General features: G+C 42.5%; 1 protein-coding gene across 1 annotated transcript in view; it reads right to left on the bottom strand.

Moving 5' to 3' along the window:
• The window catches only part of SMAD1 (SMAD family member 1), a 49,020-nt gene that overhangs the window by 20,594 nt on the left and 10,011 nt on the right, over nt 1-18,415 (bottom strand). Inside the window, exon 2 of the mRNA XM_082316564.1 lies at nt 5,737-6,361. Coding sequence (XP_082172690.1) covers nt 5,737-6,136 — 400 coding nt within the window. The 5' untranslated portion in view covers nt 6,137-6,361. The remainder of the gene's footprint in view (nt 1-5,736; nt 6,362-18,415) is intronic.

The following is an 18,415-nucleotide window of genomic DNA, read 5'->3' as shown; positions in this document are numbered from 1 at the left end:
ACCTGCCTTATCCAGGATTTCCACCGTTTCAAGTTTCCTTCTGCACCGCTGGTGCCTGCAGTAGGTATGCAGCCTTACAGAGACTCACTGAGAGCAAACAGCAGAGGAGATCAAAGACAAATATGAAAACAATCAGGTTAAAGTCATAGGCAAGGAGTCCGTGCCGGGAGCAAAAACAGCACAACACACCTACCGCTCTCCTCAGAGCCTGGGGACCTGGCCTGTTCTTGCGGCAAAAAGCAGCTGTACATTTAGGCAAAATGTTTCTTGCCAAAAACAAGCTTGCTGAAGCAGACATCCTCTTTGAATTCATGGTTATAATGGAAAGGAACATCACGATCTTTAGGCAGAATGGCAAATTCAATCATTCGGACAGTGTATTTGTCCGCATCACGAAAAAGCAACTGCTACTCATCCCCCGATTTGGGTGGAACATGGGCACCATCAGCTTCATAAAGCCCCTCGATGTAGAGCAGACTGCAGCCAGCTCTCCAAAGAAGAGAACCTTAACAGAGGAAAATCATCCAGCCTTTTTTATCTACGCTTTATTGGTAATTGCAAAAAAACTGAACCAGTGTAGTTATTTTCTGCCTCCAAGTGGCCGTGCTAATGGGCTGATCCATGCAACTAGAATATTTCAGAGGACAGATCAGCTGCTTCTGGACTGACTGGTTTTAGTACCCCCTGACATTGCATGCTTCAAGCACAGCGGAGCATCAGTAAGCACCTCCAGAAATGAATATCGAAAAGTTAACAGCTGCATTTCCCAAGGCAGGTTTAAGCTCACTCAGATCAACGAAGAGGAGGTTTCTCCCAAACCTGAGCCCTGAGGAGGTATCAGCAGATTCTGGACACTCTCAGGGGACAGCATTCAGTTGTGGGGTGGGGGGTAGCCATTTACAAAAATACTCTGCACCTTCAACTACTTCCACACGTGAAGCATAAAAGAGAAGTTAATTCCTCTTTGCCTCCTTTGTAACATATTATAAACTCAAATCCTCTTTAACCTAGCAGGCTGATGAGCAAGGACACTTAGTAAAGGCAAACTAACACAATTCTGCATCAGATGGAACCGAGAGCTTGCCTTCACTAGTACTTTAAGAAAATGAAATATTCAGTTTCTTCATCTTCTTTCCCTTTAGCTAAGGCAAAAGAACTGAACCTCCTCCCCTAAAGCCACATTAGAGGTGTGATTTATTATTATTTTTTTAATAGCAGTGTCAACTTAAGCACCTCTTCATCCTCCCTGCTCCCTATCCCATTCCTTTTGTTTTGCTGTTAAGAGCACATGGGATCCAGGCTTAAAAAAAGCAATTTTTTTCCCCTAAATGCTGGATGACATCTTTTACCTGATCCCATTGACATAACTGAGGACAGAGGCTGTATCTCCACAGAAACCAAAGGAATAACAGAAGGGAAGGGAGTATCGCAGGAGGGACTTCCAAATGTCATTTCACACATTCTCCAGCAAAACCTGAGAGGTCGGTTTGTGGCATTTTCAGAGAGAGATGAGGAACATCACATTCACTTTTTCCCCCACAGCCTCTACTTATGCTTTACACCTAATTATTTCTCAAGTCTTTGATCATACTTAAAGATAGTCCCAAACCAGGTATGAGCCTGATTTCCAGATATCCCTAAACCAAAAAATAAAACTGAGGAGAATAAGCAGATTCAGCCAAGTGAGCACACCAGTTCAGCTGAGCGTGCCAGTTTTTAAAAGGCATCAAATTCAGACCCTGCCCTCCTTAATTAAAAGCTTTGCTTTGCCTTGCCAAGGGAGAAATTTGACAGCCATTAACTACCCTGCACCAGAAATAATTCTGCACACATCAGACGTATGAAACAGCAGCAGTGAGCTACTGTAACACATCTCAAGGAGGTATTTCTTCCTGGCAGTCAAGTAGAAGGTTGTATTCACATCCCCAGCAACAAAACAGCCTCTCTTTTCTCCTCTCATTTCCCACCACCTCCACGCATTCCCACATGTCGTCCGCAAGGCTGTGTTGGTACAGATGTTCCCGCAGCCATGCGGCTAGCCCCGGCGCTGCTCTGATCAGCCTGGAAGATAACACAGCAGGGGAGGGAAAAAGTGACTGTGATCTGGTTCAGCACAAGGCCACGCAAACAGCTGTGCTGGCACAACACAGCGAGCGGGAGCTGTTTATGCACCCTGCCATGGATCGGGTCTCCATCACCTGGGGGGCGGCTCGCTGGTACCAGGCTGAGCGAGTGTCACCCCGTCACAGGGAGGCCACCCTTCCTCGCCTCCCCCCTGTGCCCCCATCTGACCCCGCAGCGAGCAAGCCGAGGGCACCAAGCTTCCCAAGCTAACCGTGCCAAAAAGTAGTTTTCTGTCCGTTCGGTTTTCTCGATCGCCTCGCCGCTGGATCAGACAGGCACCCGTGCCTGCGCAGAGCCTCTAGGTCAGGTCAGGCACGATATGGTACCACCACGTCACGCCCACGTGCCGGCCAGATGCCACGTTCCCCTCCTGGCGCAGGGGCAGCAGCACAGTCTGCGCTCAGGGACACCTGGGAGGCTCCCTGTTTGAGACTGCTGACAGTTTTCTGCCTCCTCTCGACTGTTTACAACTGTTTCCTATCTAGCCTGGCTAACAGAAAAATCTCATTTGGATTCAGGTGTAGCTTTGTAGCTGGCAGACACACCACAGCATGCCAATTCTCATGTTTTCCAAGCTTATCTTCTCAAGCTGAACAGCAAGGATGGAATAAAGTTACCAAGGCAGAAAATCCATGCATCCCTCTGGTACCATGAAAACTGAGATGCATCCATAGCATCAACAATTTCCCAACACAGAGCATTACCTGATTTTACATATTTGAGCATTTACTGCTAATCTGTTCCTCAAAACTTACACAACACTGAAACAAATCACAACAACTGGCAGAAGACTGAATGTATAGATGCTATCCCATGCATGCACCGTACGCTTCAGCTCTCCAGTAACTGGATCTGCACAAAGCAGTTAAATACAGACCACGCTGTCACACAGATCCAGAATTTCACAAAGTACCTTGCGTACAAAGCGCACATCGTACACAATCCGAGCTTCCAATTTTGTTTTGTCAAGAGAAAGTACGTTTCTAACCCTCCTGGCTGTGATGATAGCCTTGGAAACACAAACCTTGATATCTGCTCGAGTCCATAGACTGCTGGAAACAGTGACTCATGCATGAATTCCCACTACCCATTAATCTCAAAGCATAAGCACTTATGCAGCAATAATGGTGTTTTATTGTCCTGGCAAAAATGGGAAAAAACGGTTAGCAGAATTTGGGAGTGACTGTCAGGAAATTAAGATAAAGGCGATGCTTGGAGGACAGCAAGAACAAGGAAAGGACAGGAAAAAAAGAAGTCATAAGTTATGAAGCACAGCTCTCCAAGCCAAATGGGAGTTCAGCTACCACCTGTTTCCAAAAGCCACGTTTTCCCACTCATCTCCATGCAATATCCCTCAAAACAATGGCAGACCTGTGGCTGACTAAATACAAACCCCTCCCGCTTTACATGCCCAGAGACTTCAGTAAGACCACAGTGGGCTTCAACCCCACTCTCGCACTTTGGCAAGCTGTTAAAAGTTCAAGACGTAACTTCAGCGTGCATGTTGTACCTCCAGACCCTGATTTAACAGGGCACTTCAGCAGAAGTGAACGCTAGCTCCTGGTCAGCAGCTACCTCCAGAATATTCTAAGTGGTTAGAGCAGCACATTGAGCTTGTGAAAGCCTGAAGACTTCTGTCAGCTCTGTCAAACTGACTACAGCCCTAATGTTTACCAGAAAACTGCCCAGTTGCCTATTAGGCGATTCACCAAGAATATGTAGCTTTTCCTGAAGAAAGGTACTCTCTGGACAAAAAGGGAAGCATTTTATTTCTACCATCTCCAACTTGATTAAGTTACTGTTTTGGATTTTTTTTCCAGCAAAATTCTGTAGCTACATGAATGTAGAGATTTTTATCTCATCCAAAAACAATTAAAGAGCAATCCAGAATTCAGGCTTACAGTTAATAACTTTTTGCTCCATTTCCCAAATACGAAATTCATAAGACGACTTAATACCCAAACCCCAGCTTTCCAACCACTTAAACTACTTAGCAGCACCCAGCTAAAATGCATATTTTAGTTAGACACCTTTTGAAAGTTTTATTCTATTTTTATCTTGCATACCTCATTGAAGTGACGGAACACTTACAAACACCTATTTTTAAATATGGTATAAATGGTCCAAATGAGAATGTTCTCAAAGTCAGTAATTGTTTCCAAGATTAAAGCAAAATGAGTTAGAACATGTCATTTGACATTACGGTAACAGTAAGAGCCCAACTGTTGCTCAATCTGATGGAAATAGATGTCTTTCCGGAATCTTAATTTTCAGTATTTTGGAATATTGAATGCAAGCAACTAGCGTAGACATATGCAGACAGTTAGCAGTACAAGGACATGACTATTTTACTATCCCACTTCTGTTTAACATGGAGTTGTCAAGAATTTTAAAAATTTAAAATTTAAAAAAAAAAGTTAAGAACTGTTTATCCAGTGCTGAGTTCCTTTGTTCAAGCTTCTACTGCATAAATACATACATTATGGGTATTACCTCTGCTGTTCACATGATTTCCAAGTTAATACTAACACACCAAAGGGAAATATTTGACATGTAGATATGCACTATGTGTTGCAGATCCAAGACAAATGCAATTTCCATCCACTGAAAAACAATCTTGCAACAATCTTATTTCCACTGTGGTTCTTAAGGTGTCCATGCCACTCTGCAGAGACAGCTTCACAGTTTATGAAATGCCTAACACAGATGGACTTCCCAAATTTAAACCAGGGAAGTCCACCCATGCCTGCAGTGCACTTCTGCAGATGTCCCTGTGCAACTTCACAAGTAGCTGGAGACTAGCGTAGATATATCCAAGCACATTTCATCTTAGTCCCTGGAAGTATTCCCTGATAATAAACTTGCATAAGTAAAATTAAGCACAGATTTCTAAAAAAAAAAAAAAAAAAAAAAAAAAAGGTTAGGCCTTTGAAGAGGAGACGGAGAGAATGGGTTGCACCTTAAAAAAGAAGTGGAGAAGCAGCTAACAGGTAAGCAAACTGTGCTTACAGAACAGCTGACAGTAAAACTTCACGTACAACCAAATATTGCTATCAAAGCTTTAAGTTGAGGGGATTATATTCTGCTGTCTAAAATCACAGTCTTTTCAAAAGGCCAAAATTGTGGGAGATCCTACCGACAATCCTTCTGGGGGATGAAGAAACAAAAGCGAAAGAAGTGAAATAATAATTTGGAAATAATAATAATACCACTACTGCAGTATGACAGAATGGTTTTCATGCACAGACTGCAATGATCCTTTATGTTAGTTTGCAATGTTTCAAACAGATTCACTGATCTGCACAATTCAGTAAAAAACAAATTGAGGGATAGTGGTCACCAACAAAACCAGGTGATACCAGGCTCAGCAGCTTGAGGCATATACTAAGACTATGCCTCCGTATAGTGATAAAACAGTTACACAAGTGAAGTGTTCGCCATGTGAAAGGGAGAAATAATAATTAACGCTTACATCCAGATAAACTGCAGAGGAATAATCTGACATGTGCAAACAGCCACTTTTGCTTATTTAAGCTGATGAGTCACCTGATTAATTGCCATACTTTGCATTGTTCAGATAAGGTGTAAAGGTACAAACAAGGAAGAACCTACCAGGACTCTCTACCCGCTTGTAGTGATAGGGATTGATGCAAACCTCCTTCTGTTTTGAACCAAAGGGAAACTCGCAGCATTCCAGTGGTTTCAGTTCGTGATGGCTCTGCAGGTCGGGCCAGCGCCACACTCTACAGTAAATTACGTGCGGTAGCCCTTTCCGGTGCGAAACCTGAAGCCTGCCGTCCAAGGAACGAGGAATTGTGACACAGTTGCTGGGCTGACCGGGACAGCTTAATGCTTTTTCCAGCTCCTCCATAGCACCTTTTTTCTTCTTCAGTTTTTTCACTAATGCATCAACAGCTTTCTCTGCCCATTTTTCTTCTTCGTCCCCCTGCTTCCATCCCAACAGCCTCTTCACTGCTGGGCTGGTGAAGGAGAATAAACTTGTCACATTCATGGTGACCCCACTTGTCTTGATACCACAGAACTAAGCAGGAGAGACTGTCCTGTTCTTCCACCACCACCAGGGTAGAGCAGATTGTGTCAGTAGTCAAAAGCAGCCTGTATCAAATAATTCTGGTCCTTTCTCCTTTTCAGTCCTCCAGTCCCAGGAAGGCAGCGCTGACATCCCCCCCTGACGGACACGACCTTCTCATTATTCTAAACCCTTCTGGCCGAGAACCTGCAGGAAAATATCAGAGGGAGAGAAAAAAAACCACCAAACTATTTTACCTTTTAAATTAACATACAGCAGTTAAAAACACCCCCCACCCCGCAACCCACAAGAGTGGTGTGTCCAAAAACCAGCCAAAAACAACAACAACAAAAAACCCAACAACAAAGTGTTGACAGCCTCCAGAACTGGACTCAAGGCACATCTACTGAAAACTTTTAAGCAGCAAGGCCTGCTGCTGAACGCTGTATATCCCTCTCCCCAAACCAGCCCTGAATAAGTGACGTGATCACCCTGGAAAATAAAGACATGACATAAACAAAACCAAAAGAGGTTGGGGAGAGTGGGTTAGTGGGAGGAGAGGGCAGGGGTAGGAGTAGGTGGTGGGACAATTCCCCATCAGCTCAGTTCCCTCATCCAATTTGTTGTGTGGCCTCAGTGATTTTTGTGCCACGCAGCAAGGGGGACAGCAACTGCTTTTGCCAGCTTCAAACAATGCTTCTGCGCGGTGCCCAAGCATGGCCTCAGTTAGTACCATGAGAAGCTTGATAGAAAAAGCCAGAACACAAAAAGACATGGCTGTATTCCCACACACACTCCACAAAAGGGCAAGGGTCCTATATTGGAAATGTAGTTCACATTAAATCTAGCCTAAAACAGTCCCTCAGATTTTGTCTTTCACCGTTAAGTGTGAAGGGCACTCCCCTTTGCCTATCAGCTGTTGCAACCTTAACCAGCCAAACGTCCCAAGGACCCAGTGCAAGATCACTAGCGCTTTTTTATTTACTTATTTATTTTAGAGAGCAGCTGGAAGCAATATGCCCCAACAGCACTGTGCTACCCAGCCCTCTCCAAACCGCCAGTGATGCAGCTCGAAAATCACTGCACTAGACTTGCGCATGCCACCATCTGAAACAAAACGAGTTCAGCTTCACCTCCGACTTACTTTGAGGAACAAACCAAAAAAGAAGAAAGGAAACTAGAAAGATCCTTGCCCTCACTCATCTCACGTGAGAAAGAAAACTCCATCTCCCCACCCCACCAAAAAGCCTGCACAGCTCATAAGCAGTCTGTGAGGGAAAGATATCATGAACTTACTTCACCGATTACATCCTGACCCTTCCCATTGCAATGCCTGCCTGATGTACTCAAGGACACACGAAGGAGTGGGAAGGAGGAGGAAGTCCTTATAAGAGGATTTTAGGCAGCACAGTGGTCCTCGAGCTGGGAGACATGGAATGGGGATGAAGTGATGGGTGAAGAGGGGGAGGAACTCCACCTATGAAGAAGCCCCTGCTGTGAGCAGCAAGTTTCGTCCTTGCCTGGGCTGGAAGCAGGCAAAAGGCTCTGCCGGGGGAAGGAGGAGAAACCCTGCAGTGGCAGGGAGGGGAAAATGAGACAAAGAGCACTAAACCACTGATTTTCAAACAGAGCATGAAGACAGACAGGAAACGTATCCTGGACTGGATACCAACAGGTTGCAGAGGAAGGGGGAAGGGGAAAAGGATATGAATGTTTTTGTTGCCATCAGAAAGACACAAAAAATCCCACCCAACCAGCAACCTATACAGGCACAGAATAGAAGGCATCAGCACACCCACGTCAGACAGAGTTTCATAGTTATACTAAGAAAAGATTGCAGATCTTAAAATTGTAAATTCTATGCCACACTTACCCCCTTGACTGTCATGCACTGTAACGGTTTCATAGCGTACCACTATACTTGAAGTACTTTAAGCTGAAAACCATCCACTTGATTCAAATCAATTTGTCACTAAAACAATTATGTAATTGAAAAGGTTCAGTTTTATTAGGCTGAATGCATAAACTACATTTATGTGAATAATGATTATGGACTAAGACACAGACCATGTCTACCTGCACTTCGTACTGGTACTTCCCATTCCTTTTATGCTAAGAATTGTATTTGAAATAATAATGCCAATGCAATGGAAGATTTGCATGAGCCTGGGGCAAATTTAAGAATTTATTTTGTTACCTGGGCATGTGCTATACTGTTAAATGAACTGAAACTCCATTACTGTCACTGACTCTACCCCAGGTATACTTTGACCTTACACACACTATAAAGTGCTCTATTAAATTGCTGTGCTAATTTAAGAACCATATTACCAGAATCCCAGCACATGTGCTTCAAATGTGTTTGTAATTAACAGAGTTACAAACTATATAGGAGTTGAGAGTATCTCAATCAATATTCTAAATATCTTTTTTCTGTATCTTTCAAACAAAAGTTACAAGTTCCAGTGGCATATGACCAAGTAATCAAGTCAAGCTTTCTATTTCACATCCATTCGAATTAAACAAAAAATATTTAAGACTTGAGTTGAAGTTCTAATAAAAAAGAAAGTATAAAGTCTAAACCTTGATCCAAACTTCTCTCAACATTGATAATGAATGCAGATATGGTTCTACCTAGGCCTGACCCATTCCCACCAAGCTGCTCTAAAAATAAGTGGCCAACCTACTTGCTGTGAAAAAGAAAAAAAAAGTCCCATCTACTAAGACTGTATTTTTATACCAGTGCCTGAAAATACAACCCTACCGTGAGCTAGTACACAAACTCTGCAAAGACTAAGATGACATACAGATGCAGCCTCAAGTAGTCAAGACCATAGGAACAGATTTGCTCAAGATTTTGGATCAAACCCTGCACCACACATGTCCCACTCCCACAATCATACACTCCAAAACATTTCACCATCACAATCCAGGGTATTAACAGTGGGCATCTCTGTAGCAACAACTGTGGCAAGAAATACGCTGGGAGCAGGAAGAGTAGCATTAGGCACAGTACTTGTAGATACGCTTGGAAGTAATGCAGCAGGACCTAGCCGGCCACCAGCCTCCAGCCCAGGGACTCCTGCTGAAGTCCTGCCTGCCCAAACAAAGTCTAAGCACACTCCAAGCCCTGAACAAGCCACAAGATAAAGGGGAAGAAAAACCACAGGCTTCTGCATACTACTCACACTAAGTTCCAATACCAGTATTAAGGAAAAAAAAAAAAAAAAAAAAAAAAAAAAGGCAGTGTAGGTGGAGTTTTTTGTTTCCAAGAAGCAGAGAGCCCATCCACAGCGCTGAGCCCTTGCCAGTACATTCCGTTTCCCTTTCTGCCACTCTTGGTTTTTGCAGTGCATCATTTCCTGTATTCCTTTTGCACAAAGTGGTCTTATCAGCTGGAAGTGCAAAATAAAGATTAAACCATAAGTCAGCAGATGACACAGTCCGCGTCTTTCTTCCCCAAATACACTTGCCCTTCTGGGAAAGTGGAAGTTAGTCTTTCCAATAGCTGAGTGACCACCAGCCCTTGAAGGGTATGTTTATTCAAGAGGTACGGGTAAAACAGAAACCTAGGCCAAACAACAGGACACTCTCCAAAAGGCAGCCTGGAATATTTGGAAAATTCCTGGAAATTGAGTTGTTACCCACTTATCAGCCACTCTTTACACATCAAAACCCATGCACTTTTTATTATGTGTTCTGTCTGCTGATGGATGAGTTGGAATGAACAAACTTCTTTTAAATCCCAATGCTGCTTTATTTGTCTTCCTTCCCTGCTGCTATCTTTTGTGTGATCTTTGGACTAACATACAAACCTGCACGCAGCTTGTGAGAAGCCTATAAAAAAGTGAGCATTATATACATAGCTGTTTAGCCAGCCTTGTATTTAAACAAACGTATTTAGGCAAAATACCTAAGAGTGAACTTCTATTTTTCTAGCCCTCAAATAAGAGAGGGTTACTCTGTCAGCCACGCTAAGCAGACAGTAAAACATTCAATGAGACTGTTTTCAAATTCCCACAGAAGATCCCATAGGAAACTGTCCCACTTTGCATAAATGACTGGTTTTGGTGGGTGGAGAAAGGGTTAGGACAATTAGATGCTCCTCTCCCGGGGGTGAGGGGGAAGTGAAACAACTCCTAGCCCAAGTTTCAGGCAAACAAGAAGCAGCTCTAACTCTTCTACTAATTTCATTATTTGTATTACAGGCCCAGTGATGCAGGCAAAAAGGATCCTATTAAATATTTTTAATATATGCTCTGCACAATTAGACATAAAAAGGGGCAGGAACCACAGTGAGGAGAATCTACATAATTGTTAATGGAGAAAACTGTCTAGTCTTTGACTACATTTCTAAAATTCAATTTATCTTGTTTTATTCAGCGTATCTCCTCCCAGTGTCCATTACTTATTGACAATATAAAGAAATAACAAGCAGAGGGATCTTAATTTGCTTCTTTGAAAATATTTCGTAATTTACCTTCTCTGAAAGACACATCTTTTCAGCAACTCATGTACTCAGTACAATATTTAGACCTTTTTTAAAAAAAGAAAAAAGATCAGATTTTGGCATAGAAGCCAGGGACCTGTCACTCTATTCCTGCAAGAACTATTTCCATGTATTACTAAAAAGCATGAAGTCTAAGCAGCTGTAATGCTAGAATGTGTTACAACAGATTGCGCACTAACTTCCTCTGGCTCCCTATTCTTGGAGCAAGCAGCAAAAAGTTTCGATTTCTTTCTTCAAGCGATGTGACTTGTAAAACAAAAAGCCCAGAGTCTTTTGCTGAATTATTCTGTTTTTAATCAAAGAGTTCTTTCTTTGCCCTTTCTTATGGTTGAAGATCAGATCTTGCTCATCTTGGAAAAATGAATGGAAATCCGGTAGAAGCCTCAGTGGCATTACAATACACATGCAAAAAGAAAGCAAGTTTCATTTCAAAGTGCTGTAAAACTCATTAGAGAGTTTATACAGAACCTGACTGGGCTTCCCTTGTATTTCTGAAAAGGACAAGGAGAAAGAAGAAAAAAAAACAAAACAAAACAAAACTCTCTTGAATTCTTTCTACCATGCCAAGAAGACATATAAGAAAAGACTTAAATATGCAATCCTGTGTTAATTTCTGATATGTATCATATTGTTCGAGGAAAGAGCACACTGGTGGTGTAAATACTCCAACACACTTAACAGGAGTAGGGAGCTTTTTTCCTGACACTGCATTAGACTTCCTTACTTAGGCCCAGCAAGGGCAAGGAGGATACCTCCAGCCTCTTCCGCGAAGTAGCCTCTGCCTTGGATCCTGAGAGACAGACCAAAACACCCAGTCTGCGAAACCTCCTCTAGGACCATTGCTCACGCTGTTTACCTGGGGGATTGCCCCTCCAAGAAAACCTCTCATGCATCATTGGTCAGCCCACAGAGAAAATCCTTTTAGATACCTATGTTCACTGTTGAGTTCAGCAGATAGTAGGAAAGCAAGTGTCATGTAAAGAGCAAGTGCTGACTGTACCCCAGCTAACTGTTACAGCAGCCCATACAGTTTCTTGTACGAAATATCTAACTGTTCTCAACAAGGCGGTAATATTTGCCTTTAGATTAAGGACTTGCACAACTTCTAATTTATTTGATAAGCCAAATGAAATCCATGAGTTCTGAGCGTGACCTCAGCACCAAAGAGCAGATTCACCACTCGCTCAAACGAGACAGTAGGGCCAATGTATGCTTTACTGATGGAGGGAAGGAGGGCAACAGTGACCCAAACGACAAAACCCCCACTGCTCAGTTACTCCACAGCATGAAAAAATAACCTTATGCTATCAATATCTGCCAGCTCCTTCCCAATGCTCACCACAGTTCAAACCAAGTACACGGTGTCCAGCCAGTTTCTACAATGAACCGCAGCTTTTCCTCCACTCGCCTACCCACCCAGCTTCTGGCAGACAAGGCACTGATCCTTGCCCTTGAAGTCTCAATTATCACAAGAGTAAAACAATAGCAAATTCTTACGGGTCTTCTGGACTTGTACTTTGCCTTCTCAAACTGAAGTTACTGGATTTGAAAGACTTACGGTAACTTTACTGTTGCTTCTCCAGAGAAAATACATGGTTTCCATATATATGTTAGAAACTGAATCCTGTGTTACAATCCAACTAAAATGGCATAAAAGATTTTGTAAGCAAATACGTAACTGTGAGAAAAGCTAAAGAACACAGCAAAGGTCCTTTCCCAATTTTAACAGAGATGCATCAACAATTAAATTTGCCCTTCTTCCGATTAAGAACACTTCTTCCCAATGCCTTTGCAACTGTTTTGACATATTAAAAACTGTACTCCTGAAAGCAAATTTGAACACCACATCTTGCAAGAGGCTTATCTACACCTTCATTAAAGCACAGCTCCTCCCTGTTTACAAGAAACACTAACACGTACAGCCTCTTAAACAATCACCAAATCCTCAAATTGTGCAGTTTTAATAAGAGTTGAGAAACAATGGTAAATTTCTAGTTTGCACTGCTGAATAGTACTCATTCCTGTGTTCAGATGCACGTGAGACTCCACAAAGTCGTGAACTGCCAGCTCTTCCTTTAATGCTTGCTGGTGTCCTCACCATGCTGACTTAAACTTGCCAAGACTACAGAAAAACTAACACCAAGTCTGCCAAGTTACTTGGTCAGGAAGCTGGAGAAGCCTGGTGCACACCAGAGCTAGTACAAGTAGGACACATCAAAACGTACACCGAGGTGTGGACAAATCCCTTCTGGTGTCAGCAAGCAGTTGGACTGAATTGGATATGTTATCAAAGATTATCTCTAAAACCGCCACTTAATATTTTAACTGCAGTCAGGAAGGAACTATAATTTGATGATTCAGTCAAAAAACTCTGGCACAGATGGGATTACAAAACTATGAACTTCACTAAAATAACCTATAAGATGAATACAGTGCTGTGAACCACAAAACTTGCCAGGATGGTGTTCATGAGGTTTTTTTTCCCTAAATGCTATGAAGGAGGAGACTCTTCATTTTTCACACTCTCTCAAAGCTGAAGGCCTCTTAAAGAAATCCTCAAATTAGGACAAAACGTTCAAAAGCAAAAATTACCCAAAGAAGCAGTCATCAAGAGACAAGAATGAATTACCAGCCATCACAGTGGTATTTCATTGTGGATCTTTGGGACACGTTTACCCACTTCACTTGTGCTGTAGGGTATTTAAACTCTATACGTTGTCCCACCAGGCACCAGGAGTGCTCAGGAGTGGGCAAGGAGATCAGTCAGCATCGTTAGATGACACAGGCCAAGTCCTGAAAAATGCAGAGCAACCTATAGACCAGTCTGGAGCACTGGCTATGGCTTTGTGAATATGGGTTATCCACAAAGGTGCCGTGACTAGTCTAGCTACTAAAGGAAGTTGGAAGTCCTTTTCTAAAAGGTCAAAAAGCTGGGGAAAACAGGTGGTTTTTTTCCCTTTAATCATAAAACTCCTGTATAACTCCCTTTTTCCACAAAGACCATTCCCTTTCCTGACTTTTTGAACTGTCTTTAGAAAACAGGTGTTGTTTACAACAATAACAAACACACATCTGTGTGGGTGTGTTAATACACACAAAGGCAGGATAACTGAAACCTCTTCCTATATTTAGATCTGTCTGGTCAGCTCTAATTGCATAATTTAATCAAAACCCTCTCCAACGGAAACACGTCCATATTCATCACAGGCATCAAAGGAAACATCTTTACAAACTATATCCTTTTACAAACCAACACATGGTCCCACGCCACTTGTCCAATTGTTGAATTCCTCCTTTGGGAAGGGCATGGAATTTTATTTCTTTTTATCAGCTGAAAAAAGCATTTCCCTCCAATTCATCAGCACAGGGCGGGAGGAACTTCCTTCACAGGTGAGATGGGGAAAATTTACTGACATGTCACTTTCAGGGATTTTTTTTTTTTTTTAAAGTAGTTAAAACATACATTTGCAGCATAAAGGGAAAACTTTGAAAACAAAAAGAAAAATGCCCATCGCCACTCAGGCATCACAATTTTTGAGTAAGGCTCATAAAATGCAAGATGTGTTTCGTCTTCACAGAATGGCACAGCCTAGCAGAGACTGCATGGATTTAGAAAGGGGTTTGTCATTTATGGAGGGAACCCCACCAAATGCACTCCAGTTATGCTCAGCTTCTGGCTTATGCAAGCCACTGCTCCTACAAGTGATTCATTTTACCAAGAGCATGCACCAATACAGTTACATCAGCTGCATTAAACCACTTCTAAAGACTGTGACCCAGACCTCATTTATCAGAGATTAAGTAAAGATGTTAAATTACAGCTCAAGATCCCCAGCTTTAAAGCAGAATGTTTCAACAAAGAAAGAGACAACAAAAACCGAGAAGGAAAAATTACTTATTCACTAATAAAAGCATTATTAGGTCAAGCCTCAGCAAAGCAGAATTAACTGATGAAAATGATACCAAACAAGGAACGTCGTTAAAATAAATAATTAAATCTTTTCACAGATTAGTTCCCCACCACCACCATTTATACACTTGAAATAAGAATAGCCTCTTCAGTTTGCCAATATTAAAGACATTTCAATGCATTTCATGAGATGCATGCTTTACTTTTTTAAAAGGATTCCTCTAGCTTTCCTCTTTTTTGTGTTATTTGCAACAACTAAGGAGGTATTTTTTGCCTTTAAATGACCTTTAATACACTGTATCTTCATCATGTCTTTAAAATGTCAAGAGGCAGAGCAAAATATCTACGTTAAATTTCATGAAGTGTCCTGCAATTCACAACTACCATTCTGGACAGAGAAAGTGTTCAACGATGATACAGCTTTCCAAGCCAAGTTTATACAACCCAGAAACAAACATCAGGATTTGCCAGATTTCCACCGTCCAATGAAACATTGTTTAATTACGGCATGCCATAAGTGGCCTTCTGAAAACCGGGACTGGACTTCAGATGACACAAAACCCAGTCTGCTTCCCAGTCCCTGGGACAGCGAGCAGCAGCTGCACCACCACATCACAGCAGTTTCTCCCCGGCAGGATCTTCGTAATTGTCGAGCCACCTGAACTTGCCTTTACAAATGGAAGGAACCAAGATCACAGTGTTTAGAGATGCCCCTTCAGCTTACACACAAGAAAATAAGACTCTCTAAGATTACGATTTACAGGCAAATACAAATTTATAGGGATCCTCCTGATACCAGGTCAAGGAAACTTTGGGTTTGCATTTAAAACACACCAGCAAACACAGATCTAGGTTGATCAAGGCCTTTACTGGCATGTGAGGTACAAGTCTGAACTTGCCTACACTAAAAACTTGAACTGCTTTCAACTACACCCCAATGTAATCCTAGAACAGGGTACAATTTCACCAATATTAAAAACTTACTTGTGGAAGAATAAAGCTTTTGACACACAACTATGAAGGCATTTACATGATCTCTTTACTTTTACAAATGTTTTCATCCAGACAATTACTCTATGGAACCAAAGGAACAATTCTTGGTTCAACTGAAGACCAGGCATCAGGGGCACTAGCTTTCCCCTGAACCGGCAGGCACACTTGGAACAAAACAGGTATCGCACGTTGTAGTGGATGGAGGCCAACAACCTTCCAGATGACAGCTGGTTTACCAATCAAGTCTAAAAGCTCCGTTCTCAGGAGCGTTTTAATCCAAAGAAGCCTACTGACTGCAACCGAATTGGCTATCAGTGCAATTTTTTCCTGCCATACCTGTAAAACCTTGTCAGCAGAAGGAGTACTGTCACGGAGAGTGCTGGGCTGCTGCTCAGGAGACACAGCTCCCATTTCCTTTGGGCAAGCCACTCCCTCACGTCAAGCCTTAGCTTCTCCTGCTAAGAAGTGGAGAACAAAACTCTTGAACGCTACGGATTGAGAGGCAAGTATTAGACAAAGAAGCCGGAGGGCTGACCACCGGCACAAAACGTTTGCTGGCAGGACAGCACCAAGACAGCTCTGTGAGAGCACGCGCCATTACCCCAAGCAACACCTCCACGCCATGGAGGACGAGGGCAGTAAGTCACTCGTCTTGTGGCTTGCCCTGAGCAAGAACCGATGACCACTGCAGCGAGGGGCCAAAGGGCAAAGGCACTGGGGCACGTGCCAGCGCTACCGCACTCCCCACAGCCAACAACAGTGCCTCCTAACTAGAGCTAAGTTGCAGACACACCTTCTGCCTTCTAAAAGCACAAAACGAGGGCACCCCCATATGTGAGGATTCAGAGAGATCCAAAAAAACTGCGGGATGAGGCAAAAGCAGCCGTCACAGCCCTGCGCCAGAACATCTGCAGAATCTCACGTCAAACTGTTTTCTCCTATTCCTGAGATCAAGGCTTTGGAGGTTTTGTACAAAGGCTTCAACCCACAGATAGGAACTGATAGTTCATACAGCACTTGGCAACCGCATAGCTTGAAAGGAAGTGTGAGATATCCTCCTACATTGCTTACCGGGAATACGGAAGTTTTACAACATGAGAAAATGGCTGTAATCTATCTATCTGATCCCCTGGTTATCTGTAAGCTTTTTATGATTTTGGAAGAGGAATCAAGCCACAAAGAATTACTCAGTACCATTTCCTCATCTGTGAGCTTTTTTTATTTACAGAACCTATATAATTCTGCATATGGAATTAAGGCAACGTATTATTCATTCAATGATAACTTTCCAAGACCAGTTTAAAGTTTCAAAATTCAGGTTTTGCAAAGTTGCAGTACTGCAACCTTATAGCCGAGACACCAAAACACAGTATTTCCCAAATACCACATGCTCTGCAGGGTCAGCAGCAGGCTACCTAAAACAGCCATAATGCTTCCCAAATTTTCCACTGCTGCCTGCTACTGAACAAACAGTCATAGCTGTCCTAGTGCAGAGGACAGAAGGACTCCGAGCCCCGAATACATTGCAAAGTCAGACTGTAAGGATGAACTTCCAGGACTTGCAGTCAGGTTCACAAGGGTCTGGATAGTTCCTTGGCATAGCAGAAGGCTACAAGGGAATTCAGCGAGAACATTGCTCCAGCACTGCCACTAGGGAAAATAACTAAAGTTTGTATTTTAAATTTGTATATAGTCTAATTCCTTTAAGTTAAGAAATATATTACAAAGTCACAACATTTGAAGATGTTAAATAGCTAGCACTAACAAGAAGAAGTAAGGGGTTTTAAACACATTTACCATACACCATTAAAACAAGTGCTTTCTAAATTTCTTCTGAGAAAAGTGGATTGAAAGCCAAAAATTTCAAAGTGAGTTCTGCAGTGATGCAGAACCCAGGAAAGCCACAAACAGTGCACTGGCTTACAGCATGTATCAGCTTCAGGTGCCCTAACTGTCTTCACTGGCAGTGATTTCTGGTAACACCAGCCTGCTTTTACAGAAGTTTTTAATGGATTTAATACTTAGCTTTTCTCCGATTTCTTGACAATGCTGCTAACAGCATCTGGTCTGCCAGTTGTTTCAAGTTATTTCTTCCTCTAAAGAGGAAAAGAAAGTTTCTACTACTAAGAAGTTAAACTTGGAGGACATTCTTTTCCCCATGAGGAAAAACATTTGTACTATCTCATACAAAAGGTGCACTAGATGTGCTCTGCTTGTACGGTTGCATTAAACTAGAAAAACAATTTCTAATATAGCTTGCAGTTTATACTAGCAAAATAGCACTTGACCAGAAAAGCTTGTTTAAGTGTTCCTCCCCATCCATCCTCCCTCACCCCCCATAAAACACACTGTATCATTAATCACTGTCGTTTTGCTGCCAATATAACTACACTGGGGCTTTGTGACTGACGTAACTGTTGGCAGTCTAACCTCACCATGCTAATCACCAACATAAGTATCTGGGAAAAAACTCTGTAAATTAGACCTTTCCTTGGCAAGCATATTAAGGAAGTCTTCATCTGGGAGTACTACAGTACTTGTTTATAACTGGCTACCTCCAACAGCTGCCTTGGGCCAGCAAGGTCACAGGTCCGCAAGCAGATGAGCAGCTCTAACGGCTTGCTCCCACCCAGAGAGAAAAGGTTTCCCTTTACTCCCTTGTTCCAGCTTTGGTACTCCAACATAATTTCCCTCTGCTTACAGTCTGTCAGCCAATTCACCTTCCTAACCTGGCAAAAACAACAACAAAGAAAAAAAAAATGTTTTGCAGAACAGCTGGATCAGCTCAGAGCAGGATGAGCACCAAAGTCACCCAGCCAGCATATGTGAAGAAATCTGTGGCTGCGGT

This window comes from Platalea leucorodia (assembly GCF_965183815.1).
Source record: "Platalea leucorodia genome assembly, chromosome: 6".
Classification (NCBI taxonomy): domain Eukaryota; kingdom Metazoa; phylum Chordata; class Aves; order Pelecaniformes; family Threskiornithidae; genus Platalea; species Platalea leucorodia.
The sequence above is the reverse complement of the archived record's forward strand: the minus strand, read 5'-3'. Positions and strand labels throughout refer to the sequence as shown.